Genomic DNA, 27,683 nt, shown 5'->3' on the forward strand with positions numbered 1-27,683 from the left:
CCAATATACCACGTCTGGCACCGCCCAGTGCCTCTTCCATGGGGTGCCACAGACCTCATCAACTTTTCCACACTAGAGCTTACACCACCGTTGCCACACCTGGGGCTGATACGAGGTACAGCTTAAGAGAAGCTCAGCCTATGGAAAGGCTACAGAGGCTGGAGATCTGGCTGGAAACAACATGCTGTGATGGCAGCTGGTGGCCAAGGAGAGCTGGTGGGAATGCCGTTGTTACAGGGCAGCCCCAGAGCAGTGCTTGCATCCCTGCTCAGGGAGCTGGCCATTAGGTTTTGTTAGCTCCTCTGGCTGCTGGAACAAAATACTCTTTTGAGTGGAAAGGCACAGTGTCAGTTCTCTAGGACACTTGCTTACTCTGCTCTTTAAATCAGGGTTATTGGCTCTTTTCAGTCTAAACAGATATGGACTTGTGGACAAGGGAATAGCTAATTTTTGAAGGAGAAGGTGATGCAGGGCAGAAGTTTTTCATAGGCCTGGTCTCAAACAAAATGATATTTTATTTTTTTTACTGTTTGATGAATTTGCTTTTTTAAGCTCATAGTTATATTTACTATAATAATTTACCTTGGTTCACTGCAGCTTTATAATACTCAGTGTGATACACTTTAAGAAATGGACTAAATTCAGATTTCAAGTTCATTTTAACAGCGAGTAAAATGTTTGGCCTGCAAAACTCAACTTTCAGTAGGCTGAATGTGTTTCCGTGCTAGCAGCTTCCAGGAAACTCTTAGGTTACAATTACAAGAAGTTAAAACTGCAGCAGAATTGTTAACTGGAAGTCAGAATTTCCTTTACACCATTCCTCTTATGCTTAGTCCTAACAGGCTAGCTTAAATACTTTTTCTTCTTTTTCTGTTACATTGTTTTGGTATTTTCATGACTTTTTTCTTCTTTCTATCCTAACCTCTAATTATTTGTTCTTTTATTTGGTTCTTTTACCTTATACTGGATTATCTATGTAGAGCAGCATTTTCTAACAACCCTTCCAGGTTATGAGACTTTCTCCTTTGAATTTATTAGGGATATGTCCAATTCTTAAAACAGGTTAAAGACATTTTTTGTATCCCTTCCAAGGCTTCCTAATTACATGGTCAGTAATCCAAAGAAGAATGTAAGCAGGGAAGTCTGTGATAAGAACAATAAAAACAGTGTATGCTCTAAGGAACAAAACTGAAGCAGACTTCACAAACTAAAGGAAGAGAAGGAAAGAAGGTAATGGGTGGATTCGGTTGGAAGAAAAACACAGGGATTTTTCATAAAATAATAATTTAGACAACGAGTGAAGATAATCAGAGCATAATAGAAAATCAGAAGAAAGAAATGCAAACATGATTTAATAAGGCTCAGCAAACAAGTCTAGGGATGATACTGCAAGACAGATGGTATCCCAAACAGATCTGTGCTCCGCAAACTCAGATGACCCCTCTTCTTTAAATTAAGATGCAAGGAGATGACCCTGAGAAAGTGAGAAAGGACAGGGCTGGAATGCTGGCTGGCTGAGCCACATGGACGAAGGACAGTTTGTTTGATCTTATCTGTCTGTTATTTGAATATAGATCTGAAAGACAATAAGGACTGAAGACCTATTTTTCACTGCTCAACATATTATGGGTTTCTTTGCAAAATAAATGCAAAGCTTGTTGAAAGCAGTAGTTGCATTTAGTTGGATTTTATTCACTTATCATAGGATTCAGCAACCATACTGAGAAATGGAAACAAAATTTGCGTCAGAAGAAATTACACAAAAGCGTTTATATTTGCTTACTTATTATATATATAAAATATAAAAATAATATATATGTTTATATGGTTGTTTGCATAGCAAATGTGAGGTTTACAGACAATTTGTCACTGCTGCAGCCACTGGAATGTGCCAGTAAATCTGTGGCCCCGTGTTTCCTTACAGCTGCTTTTATATTTGGAGTATAAGCCATGCTAGCTTCTGAAGGATTTATCAGTTTAGAGGACAGCTGTGGAGTGTTTAGGGGAGAACTTTGGGATGACATGGCTCCAAAATAAATCTGTGTTTGGCTACTCCATCTTCTGACATGTGAGACACTTCTACAGAGAAAAGACTTTCAATGGAGGAGATGGAGCCTTCCAGGGATCTCCTGCAATCACCTGCTCTACACCACAGGCTTTGAAGGCTTCTTGCTGTGATATTTTTCTTGTCTAACAGAAAAAAGAAGATAATATGTGGATGGATGAATGGACGGAATACGTATTATTAAAAAACATTCAAAACATTCCAGCAGACACACTTTTTTCCATGAGAAAAAACCCATTTTAGTCACATTGCTTAATAATCTTCTGGAAGGCTATTAGATGTTATGGTTGCTACAGATAATGCTACACAGAACAAGGTGTCTGTAGCTTGCAAACAGACAATAACCCCATCATTTTGTTGACAACTTATTTTGTTCACACATAAAATTAAAATTAAATGTAAGGACTGTTAGGTGGTTTTTGGAAGACAAAAGAGTAAAATCGAAGTGATGTAAATCCTCTGTAGCAAACACAACCAGTTCTGAATGTAAATTTATTTTCCTTATGTGTATTTTTTTAAACAACATAAATACATACAAAACAGTACATCAGGAAAACCTAGGAAATTGGGCCTAAAATGACCTTTTTCCTTTGTCCTTGCAAAGGAAGGCTGACAAATGCTCATGAGCTTCCATTCATCATATTTCATAGGAAAATAGGAGACAGTAGGCATCTTGAGCCAGTCTGTATTGATTCACACACAGAGATCCTCCTCCAAGACTGCTGTGCTTAGCAGCTAAGCAAAGTTCAACTGCCCTTCTAAGAAATCTGAGTTTTATCCTAAGTCACATTGCTCGTTGGTCACATTTGAAAGGTTTCAAATAATAATTTGAATTATTTTGATTAGGAGATGTTGCTTTTAGGTAGTATTGCACCAGGTTACAAATTCCAAAGTCTGCCATATAGTCCAGGATGGATTATGAAATATTTATCTTTATTTCTTGGAAAAATGTCTGGCTTTTGTCCTTTCATTCTGTGCTGGTCATGATAATTTCAGCATTCTTTTTTTACGATTTTCCTATTTACACCACATCCACAAATTCACTCTTGCAGCTGTTCCTCATGTGATTATTTCTAGTAGTTTCATTGTGGTTACCCATGTGAATAAGGCTTATTGTTGTGGTATACCATCATAGGCTACAAATATGCAAAAATTATAAAGGGACAGGAAACTTTCAAACCCTTTAAATAATTTCTTTTGTTTTTGGATATGCATTCTTTTTTGGTTTTGCTTCGGTTTTCTGTTTTGTTTCATTTTGTTTTAAGATTGCCCTGCAGCTATTTCAAAATAGCTTTAAAAAGTTTAAAAACTGCTTCCACTGATTTACATTAAGTCAACCACAGGATGGCAAGCAGTTTCAAAATCTGTCAAACCTTTAGCCAGTAGAAATTAGCAATTTTGTAGTTATTTTTATTAGCTGCATATTGTACAAAAATATAGATATCTACACAATAAAATATTGTATAGATTATTTTATTTTATGACAGTATATGACATTTATTTGTGACAGTGTAACTGCTATGATTATTGTAAATGACAGCCAGATGAACTGGCATGGAAGAAAGCATAGGAAGCAAAGTCTAGTATTTTGGAGTATATATTTATACCGGAGAAACAAGCTCCTAAATACACTACTGTAATGGATACCAGACAAGCATGCACTATACAAAAAAATTCTGTTTTCCTTTTCTTGTGAACAGCATATGGTGAAAACTGTTCCCGGATGCCAGCAAAGATCTCTGCTGCATCAGTTGCTCTGCCATGGAGATAAGAACTATGAGCTTGTGGACTCACATAGAGTGTAAACAATCACTGCTTCATCGCTTTGCTGAATACAGCTCACATCCTATTACTTATTTCTCAGCTTGTGTCTTGGAACTGTATCTAAACTGACCTCGAAACAAGGAACACATCCAAATTCTTCGTGTACGAAGAAGTTACCTACTCAGAATGAAAGAAATGTGAGCTATGCCAAATTAAGGGAATGCGCAGCCAAGGCAATAACGGAGGATTTGTAGTCATAAAGACTACTTTGAATTACAGTGTCTGCAGGAGACCCTGTCAGTACTTTTATGTGTTAGGAGGTTATCAGGCATCTTCTCCATGCTGCTCTTAGTTTAAAGTGGCTGGAGAGTCACAAATATTGATGCTGCAAGACATATATTACTAGTTTGTGTAGTAAGGCAAGTAGTCCCATAATAATAAATATTGTACCTGAACACTGAAGGACTGAAGTACCAGAATCATTCTGCAGTTTTAATGGAAACATATTTGACAACATCAAGAAAGATGCCGATTACAGACAAGAAATCCGGGAATCAGCATATGGTCTGGCTTAGCTGGAAATCTCCATCACTACTGAGCAGAAAAATCCTCTTCTAAAGGCTACAACAACCCTTATGCTGATAATAAAGGAAAGATGTGTCCCATGGTATGCACTTAAGCTGCTGCTGGTGGTCATGACATGACATGAGGCCTCTCTTAAAAGTGCACAGCAACTCTAGATAGCAGTTCAATGAAAGCTGTGAAAATAAATAAACATTTAAAATTGTAGAAGTTAAACTCTGAATAATTTAAAAATCTGAGTTAATTGGTACAAAACCTTATGCATCTATTTTTACTTTTGTTAAACATAGCCTTCATTACCTCAGTTTAACACAAACTATCTAAGCTGAGTTTAGACAAACCTAAATAATCTAAAACAAATTCAGAGTAGCTACTTAGAAGTTCTGCATCAATTTCTTATCATCAGGTTTAAAATCACACATTTGTTGTACTCCACTGAAAACAGAAGAAAATCATGTGGAATTCTGCTCACATTACATGACTAACTCCCCAAAAGATGTTACTAATACTCATGGGTAAGCTTTTAACAACTAACACTGAAGAAGGAATATTATCCCTGAAGCCTGAATTAAACTGATTAATTGACTGATGAACTGAAAGAAGGGTCATAATTGACTTATGAGTCAGTGGAAAAGACAGGAAGTGAATTATTCTGTGTCGTCCTGAACTTGCACAGGAATTTATTAATGTAGAACTATCATTACCCTAACTGGAATTTAGCCAGGGCATGAGAGGTAACACCACCTCTGCTTTTAAGAAAAAAAAGAAGCTCTATTTATGTCATGTGTCAATGCAGAGAAAGATTTAGTTGCTTACATTAATCCTGCAGTACCTCTGCTGAATATGAGAAATACAATTGGAAAAACGAGCTTTTAGAATTGCACCTGAATGGGCAGAAAGATCAGAGAGCATGTACTTGGCCCTTCCTCAGGTTTCTATTGGCAGGGTTGCAATAATGAAGCCTGAAACACAGACTTACACTGAAACTGATGATGTCATTCTACAAAGCAGGTAATTAATGCATGTAGTTTTCTGAACAGTAACATGCCGGAAGTTACTGAGAAACTTCCACTAAATCTTCCTGCCCTTCTTCACATGATATACCCAGATTTCGAGATAAGGAATGAAACAGAGTATTTTTTGCATTTCCATTTATGAGCAACAGAGACACACATACACCTATGTGCTCTTTCTTACTAATATAATCAAAGGAAACAACGTCAAAGTAATTTATGGTGTATCCGCTTGGTGGAAATACACATTTCCTCTACCTTACACTAAACAGCTGATTTCAAATATTTGAATTTAAGATGAATAAAGACTTTGTAGACCTGGGGACACCATCTGATAAAAAGTGATGTTATCTTAAGAATGCATATTACAGATTTCATGGGGTATATCAGTGTTGTATAATCGAAGTAATTTGTAAATGTTTGTACATTTCTGTACATAAACGTTGGCACACTGTTACATTCCACTGGGGGAAAAGAAAAAAAAAAAGAAAAGAACTAAAAGCTGCTATTCAGAAATATCTGTGTGCGCTGCTGGCATAATATTTGGAAGGATAGATCAGCTGTATCAGGGAAAAAGTCAGTCTTAGCCAGATGCAGAAAAAACACTCCATTATTCTTTTCAGGCACTGGGAGAATTTTAAAAAGCTCAAATGAACCTGCTCCAGCGCATCACTGAATGGGTTAGTATGTTGGAAGATGGTAAGAAAGCCATCCATCAGTGGTATTGTTTCACTTTAATTTTTACAAGTATACAGAACAAGTAGCTCATTTGAAATTAAAATGCTGATAAAATGCTATCAAAATGTAGTTTTCTATGCTTCTGCCTTTCAGAGCATAAAACCAGAAATGCATCTTCTCTGGATTTTAAGATCCAGTTCTAAGTTGTTTATCATCTGTAAAACATCCAGACTGTCTGCATATCTAATGTTTAGTGAGTGCTCCCCTGCCGCCTCTATTCTTTTAGCACTTACTCTGACCACATCATTTGTTATGATTTGGTGGCCATTAGCTCATCAGCTCTCTTCTTTTCCCAACAGAATGGGTTTGCAGGCCAGAAAGGTGATTATGATCATCTAGCTTGCCCTCCATAGCAACATAAGCCAAGAAATTCTATAATGTGAACTTTGCTTTGAGTCCATAATTTGAGGGATGACTTAGAGCCCAGGATTTAGAAAAGATATTGAATCTTAATTTAGAATTTGGGAGATAGAGTTTAGTGGGTCCTCAGGGATATTATACCAAACAACTCCTCTTGTGGCTAAAAGACAAGGATCCTGTGGTTATTGTAAATTAGCATAATTTCACCTGCCAGTTACTGGTTCTCACTGTCATCTTACCTGTCAGATTAAAGAGACTTTTAATATTTGAAATTTTCTTCTCTTGCAAATCCCAGTAAGTTATGATCAAGCTTTTGAATAAGCTAAACAGATGCTTCTGCCGTCTCTCACTGCAAGGCAGATTTTCCTGGCTTTTCCAGTTTGTCAATTATTTGTGTTAAAACGCAGTTCCACTATTTCAGTAATAGTTTGATCAATGCCATATGTAACAACAACATTACTACTACTTCTAAATATTCCTCTGCTTTTACATCCAAGATTTGTACCGTAAGTATAAATCTTTTTGAGTTGTTCATAACCACACTATAACACCTCTATAATTTGATTTAAAGATATTATTTGTACTTAGATGTCTTTCCACTCATCTGTATTCCAATAAACAGTTCACTAAGTCCCATTCTACCTGCCCTGAAAAAAAAAGCAGGCTCTGCTTCAGAAGTAACGTCTCCCTATAAATATCTATGGCTGCATCTATGTTATTAGTGATTATTTTATGTTTTCTTTACATAAGGTAATAAAGATTACGAACAGGATTGGGATAAAACCAAATCCTTGTTGTACTTTGCTGAATAGGTCTCCATTCAATGATAATTTTCAACATATAATTACTTTTCAGATCTGCTGGGTAATTGGTTTTGTTCAGATAAATACATGTTGAAAGTTTTGTATAAAAATATTTTTAAATAGAATTTTGGCACTAAATAGAATATGGCATAATGTCTTCATAGAAGCTCAAAGTTATACAGTTACCTTTGCCAGGTGAAATACTAATCCCACAAACAACAGGCCTAAATTCCAGCAAATCCTGTTGATATTAGAAAGTCAATCATTCTTTAATTCCTACATGTGATCCTTATGTTTGACTTTCGTGATTTTGCCAAAGGTTCTCGTCATGTTATTTTAGCTCAAATAACCTTTTGCTTTCCATTTCTAATGGGCACCAAATCAGTTTCTTTTTCGTTTCTCGAACAAACATAAACAGGTTGATTATTACCATGAATGATTCAGAATCCTGTAAAATTCCAGGACATGACTTAGTTCGACCTAAAAGTTTAAATGTTTTTTACCTTTACCTGTTGCTATTTAGCATCCTTACTAAGTAATGACTGAATAAAACATTTGCAATTATATCCATAAAGTATTACTGCATTATCCAGGTTTCCGTTAAAGAAAAAAATGCTTTTGTATATCAGCATTGTTACTGAATATTGTATATTTCGAAGCAGCAGGGAAACCATGCCACTGTCAAGATTTTTTCTTTCTTCATCCTGGTATTTTTAAAAAAGGTATTCCCCTTGTCCTTTAGGCAACAAGCCAAGACTTTTCATTCATATATTTAGCTACCATTACTCATTCCCATTGTTTCACAACTGCTCACTTACCATTTCTGCTTATCAGCTTCTATATTTTTCCTTTCGTTTTATACACATATAAATTGTTGCTTTAATTTTCTTTCTTTAAACAAACGCGTTCAGCTGAGAAGAAACTTTGCTGATTGTGGCAACGTCATCTTTTGGGTATCCTGTACAGTCTTCCTAAATAAACCACCGTTTACCTATTTGGTATATTTTTGCTACGTATCTCTACCTATACAGGTATCATTCAGAGTCTTCTTCAGACTTGGAACATTGCCCCTTTTCCAGTAAAGCTGCATAATATATATGGGAAATATTTATATACAGCAAACATAGTTAAATTGTGCCATTTTACATTCAAGAAACCATAAAATCAGTAGATTAGACTGTATTTTTGGTCGGAATTGTCAGAATTCAAAGTATCTGAATGCTCTGAAAATAACATATGATTTTGTTTTAGAAAATGATCATCTATTATTTATATAAAATCTAGGGCATGTTTACTTGTGGAGGTTTGAGATCTAGACCTATCCTACATATTGAGATAAAAAAAATAAAAAAGATGATCCTATGATAGCTCATTCTAGTTACTCTAGCTAAATGTTTACATAGCTGCTCATCCAGTTCTGTATTCAGATAACATCTCATCAGTATCCAATTTTCTGATTTATCAGCCTAAACACTGACTCATAAACACACCAGGTCTTGAATTTGTGAAATCAGGAACTCTAGTTATCTGTAATGAGCCTGACAAGTTTCCCTCTCTGCGCATTCTGTCTTTGTTAAAGAAGGTATAAAGTAATATGAACATTTACGTTGTGACAGACACCTGACTAAAAAACTATAGCTCATACATTTGAATAGATGAGCCTTTGATAGAAGTCTGCAAAGTATCTGCAGAAAGATACTTCATTAATAAAAACTCCCACGGTGTAAGCTATGCATTTGTCTATTTGGGCTTTTTATCCTCCGTCTTTCTGAAAGAATTGCCTCAGTTATTTGGAATCTGATTAGTTACAGATGTATCTGTGAGGCATCCAGAAAAGTAGGCCCGTTCTCTGGCAGGGATTTCTTGAGCACGTAGCCTGATAAAATAACTTTGTGATCTTTTTTTCCACTTGAAAGCCTACCCCGCTCCTCACCCACAGCACTCATTTGCTCCCTCCATCAGTGATAAGCTGTATATAGCTTCTGTGTAGAAAAATGGGTTTTAGTTTATATAAAAAGATGCCTGAGAAGATAAGGGTGTGCAAGCCCTAATGCTCTCAAGTGCTCCAAGCATTTAAGTGTAATCATGAGGTGTCCAGCGCCTACACACACTCGTAGTTTACCCGTATCACTAGTCAGCCCCTCAGAGGGAACTCACAGTCATTAAAGAAGCTAGAGCCGCGCACACTGACAGAACTGAGCGCATGTGTGCAACTTTACCTACAAGCAGAAACTACTTCCGAGAAGAAAACCGTACGAAGGGCAAGCCTCAAAGACGACGCTTCGTTGGGGCGCACGAGCAGCGACGATGATGACGATCACGCGCGTTCCCAGCCGTGACTGCTGTAGCTCCCGCACCGATTTCCCTACTTTTTGACTTTCTCGCTACATCACGTGCTTACACAGACCCACGTCGGTACGTGTGTGTGTACGCAGACAGCGGCGGTATAAACAGGGGCGGAAGGCGCTGGCGCAGAGCCCGGGCAGGGCACAGCCGCCCCGCGCGGACACCGCGCTGCAGCCCGCGCCGGTTTATCCGCGGCCCTCGGGAGGCGGCAGCTACACCCGCCGCTCCGGCCGCGCTTTACCGCAGACTGCGTTGCTCGGGGCCGGACAGAGCCGCGCTCACCGCAACACTCCGGGCGACCCGGGACAAGCACGGTTCCCCACCCAGGGACCCGCCGCCGCCGCAATCGGGACGCCGTCTCCACCGACGGCGCCGCTCACCGCAGCCCGCCCCATTGAGGGCGGGGCCTGCCCGGCAAGGGAGGGAACTTCCGGCTCTTGCCGACCCCGCCCCTCACCTTGGCCTCGGGTCCGCTCTAAGCCAATGAGGGTGGGGAGTTGCAGCCGAGCAGGTAACCGGGTGCCCAATCAGAAAGGCGCCGCGGGAACAGGTGGGGGCGGGGCCTCGGCGTGCCGCGCGCGCGGCCCCGCCCCTTTGCCCCGCTCGTAGCCGCGCCAATCGGCCTCCGCGGCGGCGTCTCGTTCTCCTTCGTCCGGCGGCGCGCGGGTGTGTTTGGAGGTGGGAGGGGCTACCTGCCAGGAGCGGCGCCGGCTGCGGCACCCGCCGGCGGGGCTCGCGCCCTGCCTGCCTCCCGACGGCCGCCTCCCGCCCCCAGCCGCCGCCACCGCGTGAGGGGCCGCCCGGCGGTCGGGCCGTGAGGGCAGCGGGCGGCCCGGGCCGGAGGAGCGCGGAGGCAGCCATGGCACTGGTGGCTCCGGAGACTCGGAAGTTCACGCGGGCGCTGAGCAAGCCTGGCACGGCGGCCGAGCTGCGGCAGAGCGTCTCCGAGGTGGTGCGCGGCTCCGTCCTGCTGGTGAGTGCGGGGGCGGCCCGCCAGGGGCCCGGGCGAGGCTGCGGGAGCGGGGGGAGTCTCCGCCGGGGCCTCGCACGGCTGCGTAGGGGGGGAGGCGGGCAGGCGGTGGCCCTGGAGGAGCAGCGGACGGGCCCTTTGATCCCTCCCGGGCCCGCCCGGGCTGTCACGGCGGCTGAGGCGGGGGGGGGGGGGGGGGGGGGGGAGGTCGGCGCGGTCCCGTGCCGGGCTTGCGGCTCTTCGTCTCCCCCGGCGGCTGCTGCGGGCGGGGTGAGGTGCGGGAGCGGGCGGGGCGGGGACGCTCCCAGCGGCAGCAGCGCGGAGAGCGCCATGGGATGCGGCGCCCGGCGGGCACGGCCGGGCGCTCCCGCCCTCCCCGCTGCAAACTTCTCCTGGGCGTGAGGCGCTGTGGGACAGGCAGGGCAAGCGGAGCTCTCCGGGGAGCAGCGGCAGCCTCCTCGCTGTAACCTGCCTCAGGGGCCTGCCTGCCTCCGTCCTCCTCCACCTGTAGAGCGGTGCAGCTAGCACTTGGCCTTATTTGACCGAAGGGCTTTCGCGTGTGTGAAAATAATGGTGCAAAAGTGATATTTTCATCTCGCTACTGTCTGCGCGCTTGACAACTAAACCACATTTTTTGTTGTGCGTATCATACAGAATGGAAGATGAGTGCTGGCAAGTGTAGCAGGAATGTTTTAATATGTTATTTGTCCCTACTGTCTGTACTGTGCTAGCACATGGTAGTTGTTCTTGCCAGTTCACAATTGGGTGCATTAATTTAATTTGAACTGCTGAAAGTAAATTTGTGTGAAGGTGTTAGATGGTGAACTGAGGCAGCTGGAACCGAGAGAGGGAGAGACAGAGGTAGCTTTTTTTGGCCTGTCTGTACCCAGGTGATGACATTTTAAACAGCCAGAGCTCCTCTCTTGGGACTCTTATTTATGGTATGCATTTGTTTTCCATGTGGTTTTGTTATCTCCAAGGGGAATTTTTCAGTAAGCACCTAGCCCTGTGTAAGTAGAGAGGTTTTGGTGCTGGGGGTCCTAATACTGGAAGCTGATCTGTCAGTTGTTTTTCACTCTTGCTAATGCTAAGCATGGTCTTGTCTAACTCTTTTAAACTGCTTGTCAGAACACTGTTTGTCTTGTCATAGCTATCTGTTGTGAGAATAACAAATGCTGTAGCTGTACTTCAAATACAAATACCTTTCTTTAATAAAACAATGACTCTAAAATTAAATTATTCTTTATTTAATTGTGGGTCACAGAATATATGATAGAAGACCTAATGTGCATCATTCAGGGTCCACCTGAATGCTGACAGTTTTCCATAAGACTCTAGCACATATACATGTAACGGACATCCAATATATGTTAACACTTCTCCAGGGATCAAGCCTTTCCTGGAAAGAGTAGAAGAAGGAGATAGATATATATATACACACACACACACATATATATATGTGTATATATATTTAAAAATAGTTTTCATACTGAGAGAGTGTGAAAGGGATTTAGATATATTCATGACACAAATGTTTCTTTTGCAGTAATCGGCAACCCTGTCCTCTTCCCTGCCCCTTTAGAAGTTTTTTTTCTTAGTTCACTTATGATTAGTGTTATTGAGATGAGTTGGAAAATATTTATCTGATTCTTTAATTCAGGTTGACAGAATACATAATAGGATGGTATTCCCTAATATTCCAGGTATTTTTGCCACAACAGCATATTCTCCGGAACTTTAAGGAGGTGAAAGAAGTGATGGTGTGAAGTGGTGTACAGGCTCAATCTCATTCCAGATAAGGTCTTCCATCACTATTTTAGAAAGCAAAAATGGTGACTTAATATTTATGTCAGGTTTGTGATCCTTTTCTGTTAGCTTGATGGATGGAGCAAAATCCCCATCGCTCTCCCTTAGTCTTGTGCTGAAGTTCACCTTCCTGTTTCAGCAATATTTTGCCTCTGCTGATATGTCTTTCCTGCCATCATAAATGCTGTTCATTTTATCATTTTAAGCTCACACTCTGCTTAAATCATGAAATAAAAGGCTAGTGATTGCAGGTTTACCTTTACCTTCTTTCCTTTCTCCTTTGAATGTACTGTAACTCTTTTTGTTGAGCATTGTGATGTCTGGAATGAAATTGCAGTTTTTATGCTTTCGAAGAAGGAGAAGTTTAGTTGGGATGGTAGTTTTCTTTGCTGTAAAAGACTTTTTAAAAATGGTTTGACAGGTTGACCTGTTTCTTAGCTGTTGGAGTTTCTGGGCTTTATTATCTGAAAGCTATTATCTGAGACATAATTGTGGCCTTCCAGTACCTAAAGGAGGCCTACAGGAAAGCTGGAGAGGGACTGTTTACGAGGGCATGGAGTGACAGGACAAGGGGTAATGGGTTTAAGCTGAAGGAGGGTCGATTTAGATTAGATGTTGGGAAGAAATTCTTTACTGTGAGGGTGGTGAAGCACTGGAACAGGTTGCCCAGAGGGGTTATGGAAGCCCCATCCCTGGAAGTGTTCAAGACCAGGTTGGATGGGGCTTTGGGCAACGTGGTCTAGTGGAGGGTGTCCCTGCCCATGGCAGGGGGGCTGGAACTAGGTGATCTTTGAGGTCCCTTCCAACCCAAACCATTCTGTGATTCTACAAAAAATCTCTTAGACTGACCTGGGGAACATAGGATTCTTACTGGTATTACAGTAGTTGTGGAATACTCTGTTCAGATGTGTGTATGTTTAAAGAAAAGAAGACCCACTTTCTTTCCTAAGCTGCCTCTCCAAGTTCTTTAATGGAACACCTCCCCAAGATTTTCTGAACTGGGTTGTCAACAAAATGTCTTGCTTAAAACATTGTTCAGCATTGGTAGCTAATGTGCTCTTACTGTCATCACTTGCTCATGAACAAATGCTGAAGTTTTCCAATACTGAAAAAATACTGAAGCTGTTTTACATTGGCTAGGCTTGCAGTGTAGAATCTGGAGGTAGGAAAGAATGAATTCAAACTAGCAGTTCTTGGTGGATGATCTGTCCAGATGTGTACAACCAAGTATCGCTTCTGAGTGTACATCTCCGCAGCACAATGTACTCAGCAGTGATGCAAATCATTCAGTCGTTACTTGCAGTAGCAGATAAAAGTGAATTGCTAATACCTCTGAGGTTGTATAGATTCTCTAATTTGTTATTGTGGCTACTGTTTAACAGTTCCATCAATTTTTACCATCAGCAATGCATTACTACTAGTCTTATAAAAAAAAAAAAGGCGGCATTTCCCATCTTTCAATGAGGTATATTAGATCACATTTCTAAAACATGCTTGCCTTTTCTGTTCTTAGGATCATACTGATGAAAGAAGACTGAAAACAGTGTGTCAGTAGAATAGCATGTTATATCTTACATTTTCAGATTGCTCTTCACTGGAACTAAAAGTCAGAGATTTTCAGCCAACTGACACACTAAATAGCTTGGCTGAGTAGTAAAAAAACCATTAAGCAGATGTGGTTAGCCAAGCTAGTTTTCATCACAGAATGAAGCAAGCAATCTTGTCAGCATTTGACATCTCATACATTCTTTCTGTTAGATTTAGTTTGCTGTACCAACAAGTACAGTTTGGTTGGGTGAACTGAAAACTTGTTATTTGGCAATCAGCTTTTCACTGTGGTATAAGGCATGTAATATATATCTTGATTATTTGGGTTCAGTTTTTGCTATTTTCTACATAACAGTAGCATCCTTGCTGAATATTGTCTTGTGCATTGTTGATGTTGTAGTGATTTCAGACTAGTCACCTGACTTAATGTGATGCCTCTGGCCACCCAAATACGTTTATGTCTGGGGAGGAAGAATATGGGGATGATAAGTCTGTCTCTTAAACCAGCAGTCTTACCAAAAGCACTTTTCAATGCAATTTTAGTATTATGCATAATTGGAAATGGTCTCTAAGTGGTGATGAGCTGCCCAAAGCATGTTGCATACAGATCAGTAGGACTTCAGGAGGGGTATGTGGTGTTTTCTTCAATTATATGTTAATGATAAATTTTCTCTGTGACAAAACAGGGCGTTCTATCCTATATTAAATTAAGCTGACACTTAAAGATAATAAGCAATTAAGAGAATGTTTGGCATACCAGATCTGGTCTGCTTTTGCCTAGCTGTCAATAAAATGCCCTTTTCAAATATGTAGATAATTGAAATGTTTAAATATACCAAATAACACAGCAAAAGTTGTTTCCCCTGTGGAACTTAACATCGTACAGCAGAAACTTGAGATATGGGAAAACAGGATGAAATTTGAGTGATTCCTAGATTGTTCTGTGCAGTTCTCCTTTTTTTTTATTTGGATCTATAAAATAGCTTTGAGTATTTGAAGACTGAAATCATCATATCTTAATACAGTCTTGGGCTTTATATGTTAACTTCAGGTACCTGGTAGAGCTCTTGAGTTCTAAAACTCAGTTTTTTGGATGTGGAGGAAAATCACTATAGCATAAAAAATGGATCTCCTAACGAGTCTTTGATCTCAAAACTAACTGATGTTCTTTCTTTTTAAAGAAGACTTATTCTTCATTTTAACACGATGTCAACTTTCTCTTTCCAATCCTGATCTCTGCTTTCTGTGAGTCTCAACTCCATTAAAACAGATGGACAGGTGCACTCTATGTTATATTATGACAATGTTTTTAACATAGTGTTTTTCCAAGAATACAGTTACTGGAAGGATTACATAGTATTCATTTTGGTTTGGTATTTTCAGATTTGTGTATCCTTTCATACAGGCTGTGCGCAGAGAGCTTCTGTGCTTTTCTGCAAAGCAGCTTCTCTTTAGATGATGAATGGAGTATTTGAAACCTCATTAACTTCGTGATTTCAGCTGCAGTGTTTGTTGGCCTCCTTTAGGAAAGTAGGAATTCAAAAGTGGTATGTAATGCTGAAGGGACGAGGGAGGACTGGAATCTTTTTGAGCTGATGGATACAGAAGAGCTGGAAACATGGATAAAGCTTGAGCTTTCTGTAAATGGAATGTGAAATTGTATATGTAAAGAACTTGGAAGGAGCAAAGTGTTATGAATGGGTGAGCGAAAGCAGGGAGATGAGAACTGACGCTCAAGATGTTAAAGGAAAAATTGTTGCTGACAATGAACGTCATTCTAACACATCTCATCTTGGAGGAACTCGATGCGAATGGTAATGCTTATTTAGTCACTCTCTGAACTGTTGAACTTTCTCTCTACTTGGGTGGAAAAAACCTGATACTCAACCCTGAAGAAGTTATTTTAGTTTATGGTATGTACCACTTACCTTTCCTGAAGGAAATAAAAATTGGCAGAGAATAAGATCTTTTTGTTAAAGGTGCTAATTTTATTTTAGCAAAGTGCATATAACACCCCTTTTGATTGGATACAAAATACTAGTAAGAAAACTATGTGTTATTTCTGGCAAGTCTGATACCACTAAGGAGACTTACTGGGTATGATAGACATTTCTGTGGTTGTGAAGATTCAGAGGCTGGATGATAGTACTAAGGTTTCTGTTAATAAATACCATTAAACTTATTTGAATTTTAAATATCAGTAAGCTTCTTGTTCATAAAGGGAATGTGAGGTGAAAAATATGGGACAGCTGAATTTCTGTGTGAACAAAAATACATTTAACCATTCAACAACATTAGATCATTCTTGTTATCTGCACCTTATTTCTTTATTATTTTCTGGAACTTCTTCTGTTCTTCTACATAAGGATAATTATGTTTAAAATAGAAGAGTGTTTCAAAAATAGTTGTTTCTAATACAGCAAAAATCAGATGTAGGATGATGCTGGATTGGGTTTTCAGTCTATGGTGGCAGCAGCTCCAATGCAGTACAGAATACCACAGAATACGTTCTCTTTCCTGTGTTCTTCCTACTTATGTCCTTTAATACTCGATCAGGACCACATATTTGTCTCTCAATGGAAGTAGAACTCATTACACCTGAATTTAAATTTGGGAATTTCACAACTCCATGATTATTTTTTTCCCCATATTGAAGACCTTGTGCAATAAACTTGAAGTCATTTGGGTGGTCATTTGTGCTTCTTTGCAAATGTTTCAAAAGGGTCTGTAACTACTCATTTTGAAAAACAGATCTTTAATGTCACCTCTTTTTTCTGTTGTATAGGTGTAGATGTTCAAGTTACTTTTAAGCATATATGGTTATTGGACTGAGTGGTCGCTTGTGAGTAGTGTGTGCCTGAGATTAGGTAACCATCGGATATATGCATGTATAAGCAAGTCCAAGAATTTGAATGTGGCAGTTTAATCGGATATTTGTGTTTTGGAGGTAGTTTTAAGATTCTGCCAAATTCATGGGTGTTTACTTTAAAAATATTAAGGAAAAATTACTGCTAAGTTATTGAAGCAAATAAGGAGTTCAGTTTTCTAGATAGCAAGAAGCTTGATTGTGTCCTCCTGAGAAATGTGTTGCCTATACTGCTTTTATTTAAGAATTTCTGTAACTTTTAGAGATGATTTGGTGCCAGTGGCTCTTCACGGAGATAAAGATGTAACATCTTCAGCGCTGGTGTCCAGGAAGCTCTTTAGCTTTAGACCTGAAATTTCTGATGGCAGTTGGAAGAACTTACCTAGTGCAATGATCTTAAAATATACCATATATTAAAAATGTACATAAAATTGCCTTCCTTAGCTAGTGTTTATTTTTGATTTTGAGGTTGAATGATCTCAAGTACTTCACTTAGATACTGAAGGCAAAACTCCTTCATTTGGAAGAGGGTAAAGACAAATTAATTCTCCCTTGCCCTACTTAGGTTGTCTGTGTCCATGAAAAGCGTTAATTATGCAAGGCAGAGAAGGCATAAACTTGCACAAATAGGCATTGTGTAATACATGGACTTTCTCATTTAAATATTTTTGAAATAACATATCTAAAGATGAGAAGATACTCCAATAATTCTGACCATGTAACATATTTTAGACCTTAATTTAGAGGATAGATAGGTTTGCGAAGGGAGGCTTACATTCTTAGTCCAGAGACACTGAGGTACTTAATATCTTAAATGTAATAATCTGTGAAATAGTGGTAAGTATTGCATCATGAGAAAGCTATGGGATTTTTTTTAATTTCTTTTATTTTTCTGTAAGGGTCCTGTAAAGTTCTTTTCATGAGAATGAAGGTGAGCATATATTATCTCAAAATAAAGACTTCCTGTAATATTTAAAAAAAACCCCAATAAATTAACAGTCTTAGAGGCCTTAAAAACCAACCTGGTTAATGTTATGGACAAGATTTCTTGTACTAAGCAAGGGCCAGAATTTCATTGGTACAATGGACTCTGCTTTGGCAAAAAGTTTGCTAGATATCTAAAGGTCTTCAGAAAGTTGAGCAGAAGCTCTGAACAGGGTTTTATGAAGAAAACTGTTCTGAAGCACAAAGGTTTGGTCAGAGAAATCCAACATCTGTAGCTGAGGTTGTCTTTTACTCCCATTGTGACCGGCTGAGAGAAATAGCATCTTTGCTGCAGAAACATTAAGAAAATAAAAATCTTAATCTGACTGCAGGGGTGGGGGATGGGATTCTTCATTGCTGTAAGGATGAATTACTGTGTCTGTTAGAACAGTTTGTCATCTCCTCATCTGTGCCCAATGAATCAGATCTGAGAGGAGGAATGGGGAATCCAGATACTGTCTTCTGCATTCTCCTGCTGTGTCCAGAGATTCCTGCCTGGTTTGGAGACTCAGACAGTTCAAGTGAGGGGAAAAATGAAAAAGAAGAAATCAAGAGCCTTTGTCGAAAACTCTGTCTGGATCCAGCACCTCAGAATGGTGAAACTAACCACCCCGTTCTGTGAGTAGTAGTAGTAGTAAGGTAGTGGTGTTGCCTTGGGACTACAGGTGAATATCCAGAATTAAAAAAGGAAAAGGAGCAGGAAAGATCTCTCCAAGTGATGTGGTGTGAAGGGGTGCTGTGGTTCTCTCACACAATCACAGTCTGGCTGAGGCTGGAAGGGACTTCTGGAGATGATTTGGTCCAACCCTCTGCTCAAGCTGGGCTGCCTAGAGCCAGTTGCCCAGGGCTGTGTCCAAATGGCTTTTGAGTATCTCCAAGTACAGAGACTCCACAACCTCCCTGGGCAACCTGTGCCAGTGCTCAGTCACCCTCACAGTGAAAAAGTGTTTCCTGATGTTCAGAGGGAACCTCCTGTGTGTCAGGTTGTGCCCATTGCCTCTGGTCCTGTCACTGGGCACCACTGAGCAGAGCCTGGCTCTGTCCTCTTTGCACCCTCCCTTCAGGTATTTATGTACATTGATGAGATCCCCTGGAGCCTTCTCTTCTCCAGGCTGAACAGTCCCAGCTCTCTCAGCCTGTCCTCACAGGAGACGTGCTCCGGTTCCTTCATCATCTTTGTGGCCCTTCGCTGGACTCTCTCTGGTACATCCATGGCTCTTGTACTGGGGAGCCCAGAACTTGACTCTTCTGTGTACTTGTTCTGTAAGGTGTTAGTTTGCTTTTTAAGAACAAGGTAATCTTAGCTCTGTGTGCTGAGGAAGCAAGCAGATGGCAGGCTGATTCAGACTAGAGTACTTGTTGGTGTCGGTATAAATCAAGGCCTTATCTGGAATTCTAGTTTTAAGCCTCTGGGCCCAGGCCAAGCTTTGGGTTGGGGCCCTCTCTGAATAAAAAGGACTGTTCCCATTAGAGGACCAGCTAGAATTTCTTTCTGCTCACCAGCTGAAGGAAAGGATGTCAGGCAGTTTAAGAAGGAAATTTGTTATTCAGCCCCTGGAATTGTTGTGTCAAAAAAGAACATAAAAGTTCTGGATCATTTTTCTATCTTGAGACAATGAGGAGGAAGAAATAAGTCAGTTGAGGCTGAACATTGTCTGAAAAATCTGATTCACAGGACTTCTGTGGAAAGGTTAAATGTAAAGTAGACCATGTTATGTACAATATTTTCAATGCCGGTAGTTCTGGAAGAAATGTCAACTTTATAATTCTGAGCAAATCAAGGAAACATGGCTTAGGCTGGTTTGTTTTTTTTCCCCTCCTAACTGCTTTTGTAATACTCTTGAAAAGTTTCTTCTAGTGATGATTCTAGGAAAGAACACTAGAAATGTAAAAATATGGGAATATAAACAAAAAAATCAACAAAACCATTCACTTTTCAAAATAACTCGCTCTTCAAAACTTGTTTGAAATTTTCAGGGATAAATGACTTTGTGCATGAACAACGTCACAGTCCCTACAAGTTGAAATAAAATAGTCCCTTTCGAAGTTTCTTCTACTAAGAAACATAGTTGTTCATGCAGTGGAAATATCAAGTGACTTCACATAAAATTAGCTAAGCAACCAAAATACTCTTTAAAACATAACTCTTCCCTAAACCCAAGTTAAACAAGAAAAACGCCTCCCTTGCCCCAAAATGATAAAAAGAAAGGTAAAGATTTAAGTTTAGTCAAAGCTGAAAAGGGGTAATGCTGATCCAGAGCTGCTAGAATACAGGGAAGCCTGTAATGTAGGTCCATCAGTGTAAATAAATAACCCTTAGCTGCTGCTTTGTGTACTTCTGGATGCTTTTTGATACTCGGGTATAGCTATTGACTTAAAAAGAGATGGCATGTTGATGGATACTGATCTAGGATTGGAAATTTGAGGCACAGACTAAACTGCTTTTAGTACTTCCAGGTACTCTGTGCATGGTAAGGAGTCACTTGGTGAATTCAGAGATAAGACGGGTTTATATTTTTACTACTATAAAATTAATCCCCCAACAAAGAGCAACTACGCATTATGCTCAGAATGGATAGTGCTTGCAGAATTTTAAGTAGAGAAGGCATTTAAATATCGGGTTATGTCAGTGCAAGATGCAGTACATTGCAACTTTTCTCTTATTGTGAGTGAAATGTAGTTGATTTCAGGAGCCTGGAATTCAATGTACCTGAGTTCATAGACATTTAATTTGGTTTCAGCTTGCAAGTCCAGAGCCTCCACTGCCTTTGGATGCTTGTGTTTTGGCATTAAGATATATGATCTTGCTACCTTAATAGTTACCTAAGGCACAGCTGCCCTTCATATGCTGAAAGGAGAACTGAGACATACATGAATAAGAAAAATAGGAGGTCTCCAGAAAGAGCTGGGTGTTTTCAGTGGGAAAGGCAAAGGCTAGTAAGATAGCTCCTGGTCTCATTTTGACAGGTTTGTGAAGAAATCAAAAGTCAAATGGAAATGCTAGCTAGCATTAACATACAGAAAAGAGGCTTTGGTTTTAAGGTGATGGAGAAGTAGTCATCCATTTTCCAGTTTGATTGCATTATCAATGCTATTTCATGCTGTTTGCTCTTAATGGTGTAATGGTCTTTATATCCTTTGGTTTCAGAAGTACTGTTTTTCACGAAGGCACTGATACTGACAGAGAAGTGCTTGCGCTTCACTTAATAACTCTCTAGGCTTATTTGTAGGCATGGTTGTAAGTGATTATAGCCAAGGAGTAGCATAATACAGAACTGAAGCTTTGTGAAAATAAGATTGAAATTCACCTGATTTAGCCCATTCCTCACTTGTTCCAGTACAGTGATGATAAGTGGTATTTCAGACCTCTTTCTCCCAGGCATATTTCATAGAATCATAGAATGGTTTGGGTTAGAAGGGACCTCAGAGCCCATCTAGTTCCAACCCCCCTGCCATGGGCAGGGACACCCTCCACTGGACCAGGTTGCCCAAAGCCCCATCCAACCTGACCTTGAACACTTACAGGGATGGGGCTGCCTTTTGCACTGGCCCTAATACTTGTGCAATGTAATGTCATCTGATTTAGTTAGTGGTTTAGCTGGAAATCATAATAGTATGTTTGCCTGTAAGGAATGTTCAAGGAGGCTTCACTCTTACTGTTTGTTAGTCCAAGAAGGATTTTAAATTCATGTTGGACCTCAAATGCTAGTAAGTTTAAAAAAACATTTAGGTTAATGAAGAGAGGACACACATCATAATTATTTGAAGAATGCTATTCTAATTTCCTTCAGAAATTGTCTTGGGATTCTTGCTTGCCATGCTTGTTATCATCTTGGAGTTATTTGCCTGGTATTGTATATAGCTTTAGATGGCGCAATAATGTTGTATATTAATTTCTTCCCAGCCAGAGCATACAGCATGATCCAGGTAGTTTTCCCTCACATGAAATATGGGGTTTCTAATAGGAAAAAAATAATCCTGCTGTATACAGTCTTGCTGGTAAAAGTCAACAGACCAAGTTCCAGCATAATATTTTGGCAGCTAATGGCCTGCTGGAGGGGAAGTTGGAACTTGTTCCTGACTGAACTATGAACAAAGGGAAGAAAAAAAAAAATTCTGAATAGCCTCCATAGAGGGATTAAAAGTTAAAAGGATGTATGAGCCCTGGAGTTTCTGCTGCTTTTCCCTGAACACAGTAAGGTTGCTTAAAAGCTGGGTTTTAACTTTTTTTTTCTAGTCTAATGTACTGTTGACCATTATTTATTCTGGCATGGTTTCATCAGTGTTTCTGAAAATAATATCTTGTAATTAGAAACTTGTAGCTCTCTAATAATAATAAATTTCTGTTGTGGTTATCTTATCAGTTATTTAAGAGCCCAGAATAATCACTTCAACCTCGGAAAGCTGAAAGTTACATGACCACTAGATGGAGTCCAGTGAGCATATTTCAATACTGGAAATCCTATGTTATGGCTTGAAAGGTAAAACAGTTAAAACGGCTAAGTGTTTTGTGTCTCATGCTTAACAATAAATGTTTATTTGTTCAGTTTAGATTGACTTGGGCAACTTCCTAAAGTTCTTTGCATATATCTGTCCTCAAGGTATATTTAAGTTTGAACTTAAGGCACTTGCTTTACTGGCAACTCCCAGTGTTCATCTGTGGATGAAAATGTATTGTTACTTGTGAGCAGATTGACCTTTCTGCAACTCTCAATTATGTGACCTAAAACTATTACCTAAGACATTTAGTTTTTTGCAACTAGCAGGGTTTTAAATTTGCGTGCATCTCGCATCAGCATATACATAATACAGTGTATGCAAGATTTGGAATAGCATTTCTTGGGTTGCATCATTTATGTCTCCTTCCTACTTTTCTAAATGTATAAAAGGCGTAATAGATGCAAATATTCCCTTGTTTCGTAGAATCTTTAAGGTTGGAAAAGACCTCTAGGATCATCAAGTCCAACCATCAACCTGACACCACCATGTCTACTAGACCATGTCCCAAAGTGCCATGTCTACATGCTTTTTAAACACCTCCAGGGACGGTGACTCCACCACCTCTCTGGGGAGCCTGTTCCAATGTCTGACCACCCTTTCAGTGAAGAAACTTTTCCTAATATCCAACCTAAACCTCCCCTGGAATGATTTGAGGCTGTTTCCACTTGTCCTATCGCTTGTTTCTTGGGAGAAGAGACCAACACCCACCTGGCTACAACCTCCTTTCAGGTAGCTGTAGAGAACGATAAGGTCTCCCCTCAGCCTCCTTTTCTTTCTCCAGACTAAGCAACCCCAGTTCCCCCAGCCACTCCTCATCAGACTTGTGCTCCAGACTCTTCCCCAGCTTCATTGCCCTTCTCTGGACACGCTCCAGCACCTCAATGTCCTTCTTGTAGGGAGGGGCCCAAAACTGAACACAGGACTCGAGGTGCGGCCTCACCAGAGCCGAGTACAGTGGGATGATCACTTCCCTAGTCCTGCTGGCCACACTATTCCTGATGCAAGCCAGGATGCTGTTGGCCTTCTTGGCCACCTGGGCACACTGCTGCCTCATATTCAGCTGGCTGTCAGCCAACACCCCCAGGTCCTTTTCTGCCAGGCAGCTTTCCAGCCACTCTGCCCCAAGCCTTTAGTGTTGCATGACGTTGTTGTGACCCAAGTGCAGGACCTGGCACTGAGCCTTGTTGAACCTCATACAGTTGGCCTCGGCCCATTGATCCAGCCTGTCCATTGGTCAATTTAAAAGAAACTTGTGGTATTAGCCAGCTATGACAGTTTCCTTGACTAGACAGGACAGAATGATATCTTGCTCCAATTTTCATAAGCATTTTTTTTTTTACTTTTGCTAAGATCTTTGACATTAGAGGCATCTCATATGAATGATTAACTGCCTCTGGTCTTCAGCCTGGTGGTATACTTAGCATTCCTAATGTTGCAGTAGCTTTTGTTTCTGTTGGATGCAAATCTCTCCTTAGGGCCTTGCTGAGTGTGCAGATTCTCTGTCAAAATTACATGGGACTCCAAGCATGCAAAACATACAGGTAGAAAGGAAAATATCTGGAAGTGGCCTAGTGCATTTCCCTGCTCAAAACAGATCTGTTTTAGGGCAGGTTGCTCAGAGATGATGCCAAACTGGTTTTAATATCCCACAAAGATGGAACTATTCTAACCCCAGTAGTTAACAACCCTCATGGTTAAAAAAAAAAAATAAAATCCTTTTATGCAGGTGGAATATTCTGTGTCTGTTGCCTCTTGTCCTATGACTGTACCCTCAAGGAGAGTCTGGCTCTGTCTTCTCTCTACTCTCCCATTGTGTAGTTGCAAACAGCAATAAGATCTCCCTTTAGCCTTCACTTAAGGCTGAACTATCCAAGGTTTCTTAGATTTTTCTCATACATCATATGCTACAGCCCCTAAACCATCATGATGGTCCTCCATTAGACTCATTCCAGTGTATCAATATCCTTCTTGTACTGAGGTCTGCTCAGCATGTTCAACTTGCTGTCTAACAGGATGTCATCTTTATCCGCTTATTCAGACTGCATCTGCCTAATTTGGCCACAAGGATGCTATGGGAGACTCTGACAGAAGCCTTGTTTTACTAACGTTATTAGTCCATTGCTATCTCCTTGTCCACAAAGCAAACCATCACAGAAGGCAAACAGATTGGTCAGGCATAATTTGTCCTTGGTAAATCCATGTTGTCTACTTGGAACTACCCTCTTATTTTTTGTATGTTGGGAAATGGCTTCCAGGAGGGTTTGTGTCATAATTTTCCCAGAGACTGGAGTGAATCTGACCAGCCTGTAGTTCCTTATATCCTCCTTCGTGCCATTCTGGAAAGTGGATATGAGGGTTACTAAGAATAATCCATATCCAAGCAATTTGGCACTAGTTTTGACAAATCAGGTACTTCAAAGTAAAACTCTTAAGACAGAGTAAAACTCACTGTTGTGGCCACAAAGCAGCTTTTAGCACAGTTCGTTCTTTCTGAAGAAACATGAATTCTTGAAGAGAATTACCTGACAAAGCTCTTCTATGAAATTTGCATGAAGCAATCATTGCAGAAACAGTTCTTGCAACGGGAACCAGCACCTGAATTTTCTTCTTCCTCGTCTCTAGGAAGATTCCTATCAAGTATGAACTGCTGTATATACACTTTTCCCTGTTGCAGGGCTTTTGGACCCTCACTCCTTTCCTGCAGCATAGCTTTATCAGGCAGAAGTGAGCATGTTGGCTTTGATATACTATCATATGGTTGTTAAGGCACTCCAAAGAGTGATGTGATGGTTGGTTTTAATCTCTTTGGGCTGAGGAGGCTTTAGGCCCACATCTCTAGCATTCTGAGCCAATATATAGGCAGCTGCCAGATAGAAGGTAGTGCTCCACCTACAAATACTGTCATGTTTTGTGAAAAGCTGAATTCAGTCAGGATGTGTTAAGATCTCTAAGGAAGCAGATGTTCACTCCTGTCAAGACGGCATCAGTTTGGGCATGTTAAATATCAAGGACAACTTTATAGGTAAAAATATAAGTACCTATTTCTAATGTTTTAAGAGATTAAGGATATTTTTGTAGCTCTTATGCTAGGACCTAGATGCTTGAATCCTGCCTGAAATACGTTCTCTTGCAGATATGGGCCTGTGTCTTTATGAAATGTTGTGCTTTAGTGACAGCATGTCTGTGGACACAATGTGTGTCTTGTTTTGTAGTAACATATTCAATTGGAAGGTCTCTCCAGTTTGATCTGTATTCTCTCAACTGTTCAATTTCTGTCTAGGTGCCTCTAATAAGTTCTCATTTTGTTAATGAGGATTTTATAGGATCTTCTGAAGATTTTAAATCAACCCAGGTAACAATTCCCAGAAGACTTCTACCTTTGTAAACGTTAACCAATGTCAAATGGAAACTTCTAAATGTTAGTTAGAGCTGTCTGACTTATAGCACACGTTTACTTTGTACCTGTGCGATTATGCTTGTTGGAACTCATTTGGTTGTCAAAGGATTGCTTAACATGTTGAAGTCCTCTAGTTCCCAATTGAAAAGTGATTATTAGGCAGTTACTGTAATCAGAGGAGGATTGGTGGTTAGACCCTTAAAGCAATTGTGTAACTGTACTGTAAAACAGTTCCAAACAAATTTTTGGAGGGGAACTAGAGCTTCTGCTTTATTACTTGTCCAAGAGAGGACGTCTCAAAAAGATACCATTGTGAACAATTTGGAGCTGACACAACTAATTAGTCTTTTTGTCTTCAGGAATCTCACAATGCAGTCACTACCGATTCAATGTAGTATATAGGAAGGAGGAGCTTGTTGCTCCCCATATAAACAGGTGGTTTGGTTTAGGGATGTAATGCTTGCAATATATCCTAACTCAAATAGCTCTTCATAAGTCTGCATGCTTTCTGGTGCAGACCCTTTCTCACAAACTGATAGAAGACAGGCATTAGTGATGTCTCCTCTTTACAGCCTTCCTTCCCTTCCCCCTCCCCCCCCTTCCTTATGGAAAAAGACTTTTTCATAACCCAGGCTCAGCAAAAGGCAGTTTGCAATGTCTAGCTTGCTGCTCATATGATGTACAGTCTAGGCTTGTTCATATGTTGATTTTTTTTTGTGTTCTGTGGTTTGGTTTTTTACCATTGGATTAAGACTACTTACCTTAGGCTGTCTTTTATCTCTTTTCAGTTGGTAGAGAAAGTTCTGTCAGACTTTTACAGGAATTTTTCCAGCTTCCTCTTTTGCTTGGAGATGCAATACCATAATGGATAATATTACATTGTGTCACATTTCTGTCTGGATGTTCAGTGCTTGTACAGTGTGATTCCTCATTACAATTGCAGGAATCTCCTTCGTGAAGCTGGAAACTTCCACTTGGCACCAAACTAGTGTCTGTGCCAACAAGCAGAGCTTTTCCTGACTGCTTTACATTGCACGCTATTCAGATTTCTCATAATATTAATATTTAAGCATCTAGTCAAGCTCCTCCTCCCTGTGTTTTCTTCCCACCCCTCATATTCCCATATTTATATGCCTTTCCAACTCTATTTGGAATGCTTTTTATGTTGTTACTATTGTGTTGAACCAAGTCAGTTTCAGTTGCCTTTTCTAAAATAGTGTAGAAATGTGATGCTAAATTTATTCAAGATATAGTCAGAATTAAATTTGCTCTTAATTGGTTTGGAATTAGAACACCTCTGGAGTCACTTCCAACCTGATGTAGTCTACGATTCTGTCATGTGTTTGTCTTTCCAAATGAAATTTTTTTTGTCTTCCTGTTCCTCCACTTCCTACCTAGTTCTTTAAAAGTGAGGTCGTTTTCTAGGCATTTGAAGGAACTGCATGGTAATTTGTTGTAAACTGACTTATTTTTCTCATGCTCTCTTAAGGTATGAGCTTTTTTTTTTCTAGAAACATTTCCTATTAGGAAGTGTCTGAAATTGCACAGAAAAACCTTCTAAACAGTGCTTTGTTTTAGTGATCTCTTAATATTGTGTTTGGAACCTGAACTCTGTCAGGTCTGTCTAATACTGCACTCCAGATGGGAATGAAGTGGACTTCTGCACTAGAAACAGTTAACTTGAATGTATTTTTGGGGGCTGCCTTCCATAGTAATTTCCATGATTGTTTCCCCTCACATGTTTGCAAGGATGTCTTTATCCAACCTTAGTGAATGGAGACGAGCATTTCCCTCACTAACTTGCTTTTTGTTTTCAAAGAGGGTAGGTTAAGTAGAGAGACAGAAAAAGGTGCAGAGCTGTTGCTGTGCAGGGTTCATGGCTATGTATGAAGTATCTTTGTCCTTCAGAGTAGAATTTATGCCAAATTCTTCAGCATTACC

General features: G+C 40.2%; 1 protein-coding gene across 6 annotated transcripts in view; it reads left to right on the plus strand.

The window, feature by feature from the left end:
- The first annotated feature begins 9,860 nt into the window (after window positions 1-9,860).
- The window catches only part of DOCK9 (dedicator of cytokinesis 9), a 140,658-nt gene continuing 122,835 nt past the window's right edge, over window positions 9,861-27,683 (plus strand). For 2 of the 6 annotated variants that reach the window (XM_054833976.1, XM_054834033.1), the window contains exon 1: window positions 10,123-10,644. In XM_054833976.1, coding sequence (XP_054689951.1) covers window positions 10,531-10,644 — 114 coding nt within the window. In that variant the 5' untranslated portion in view covers window positions 10,123-10,530. Of the gene's footprint in view, window positions 10,645-22,249; window positions 22,327-27,683 lie in introns of those variants that run through there. The other 4 variants (XM_054833918.1, XM_054834076.1, XM_054834014.1 and 1 more) reach the window with 4 other exon arrangements.

This window comes from Grus americana, chromosome 1 (genome assembly GCF_028858705.1).
Source record: "Grus americana isolate bGruAme1 chromosome 1, bGruAme1.mat, whole genome shotgun sequence".
Classification (NCBI taxonomy): domain Eukaryota; kingdom Metazoa; phylum Chordata; class Aves; order Gruiformes; family Gruidae; genus Grus; species Grus americana.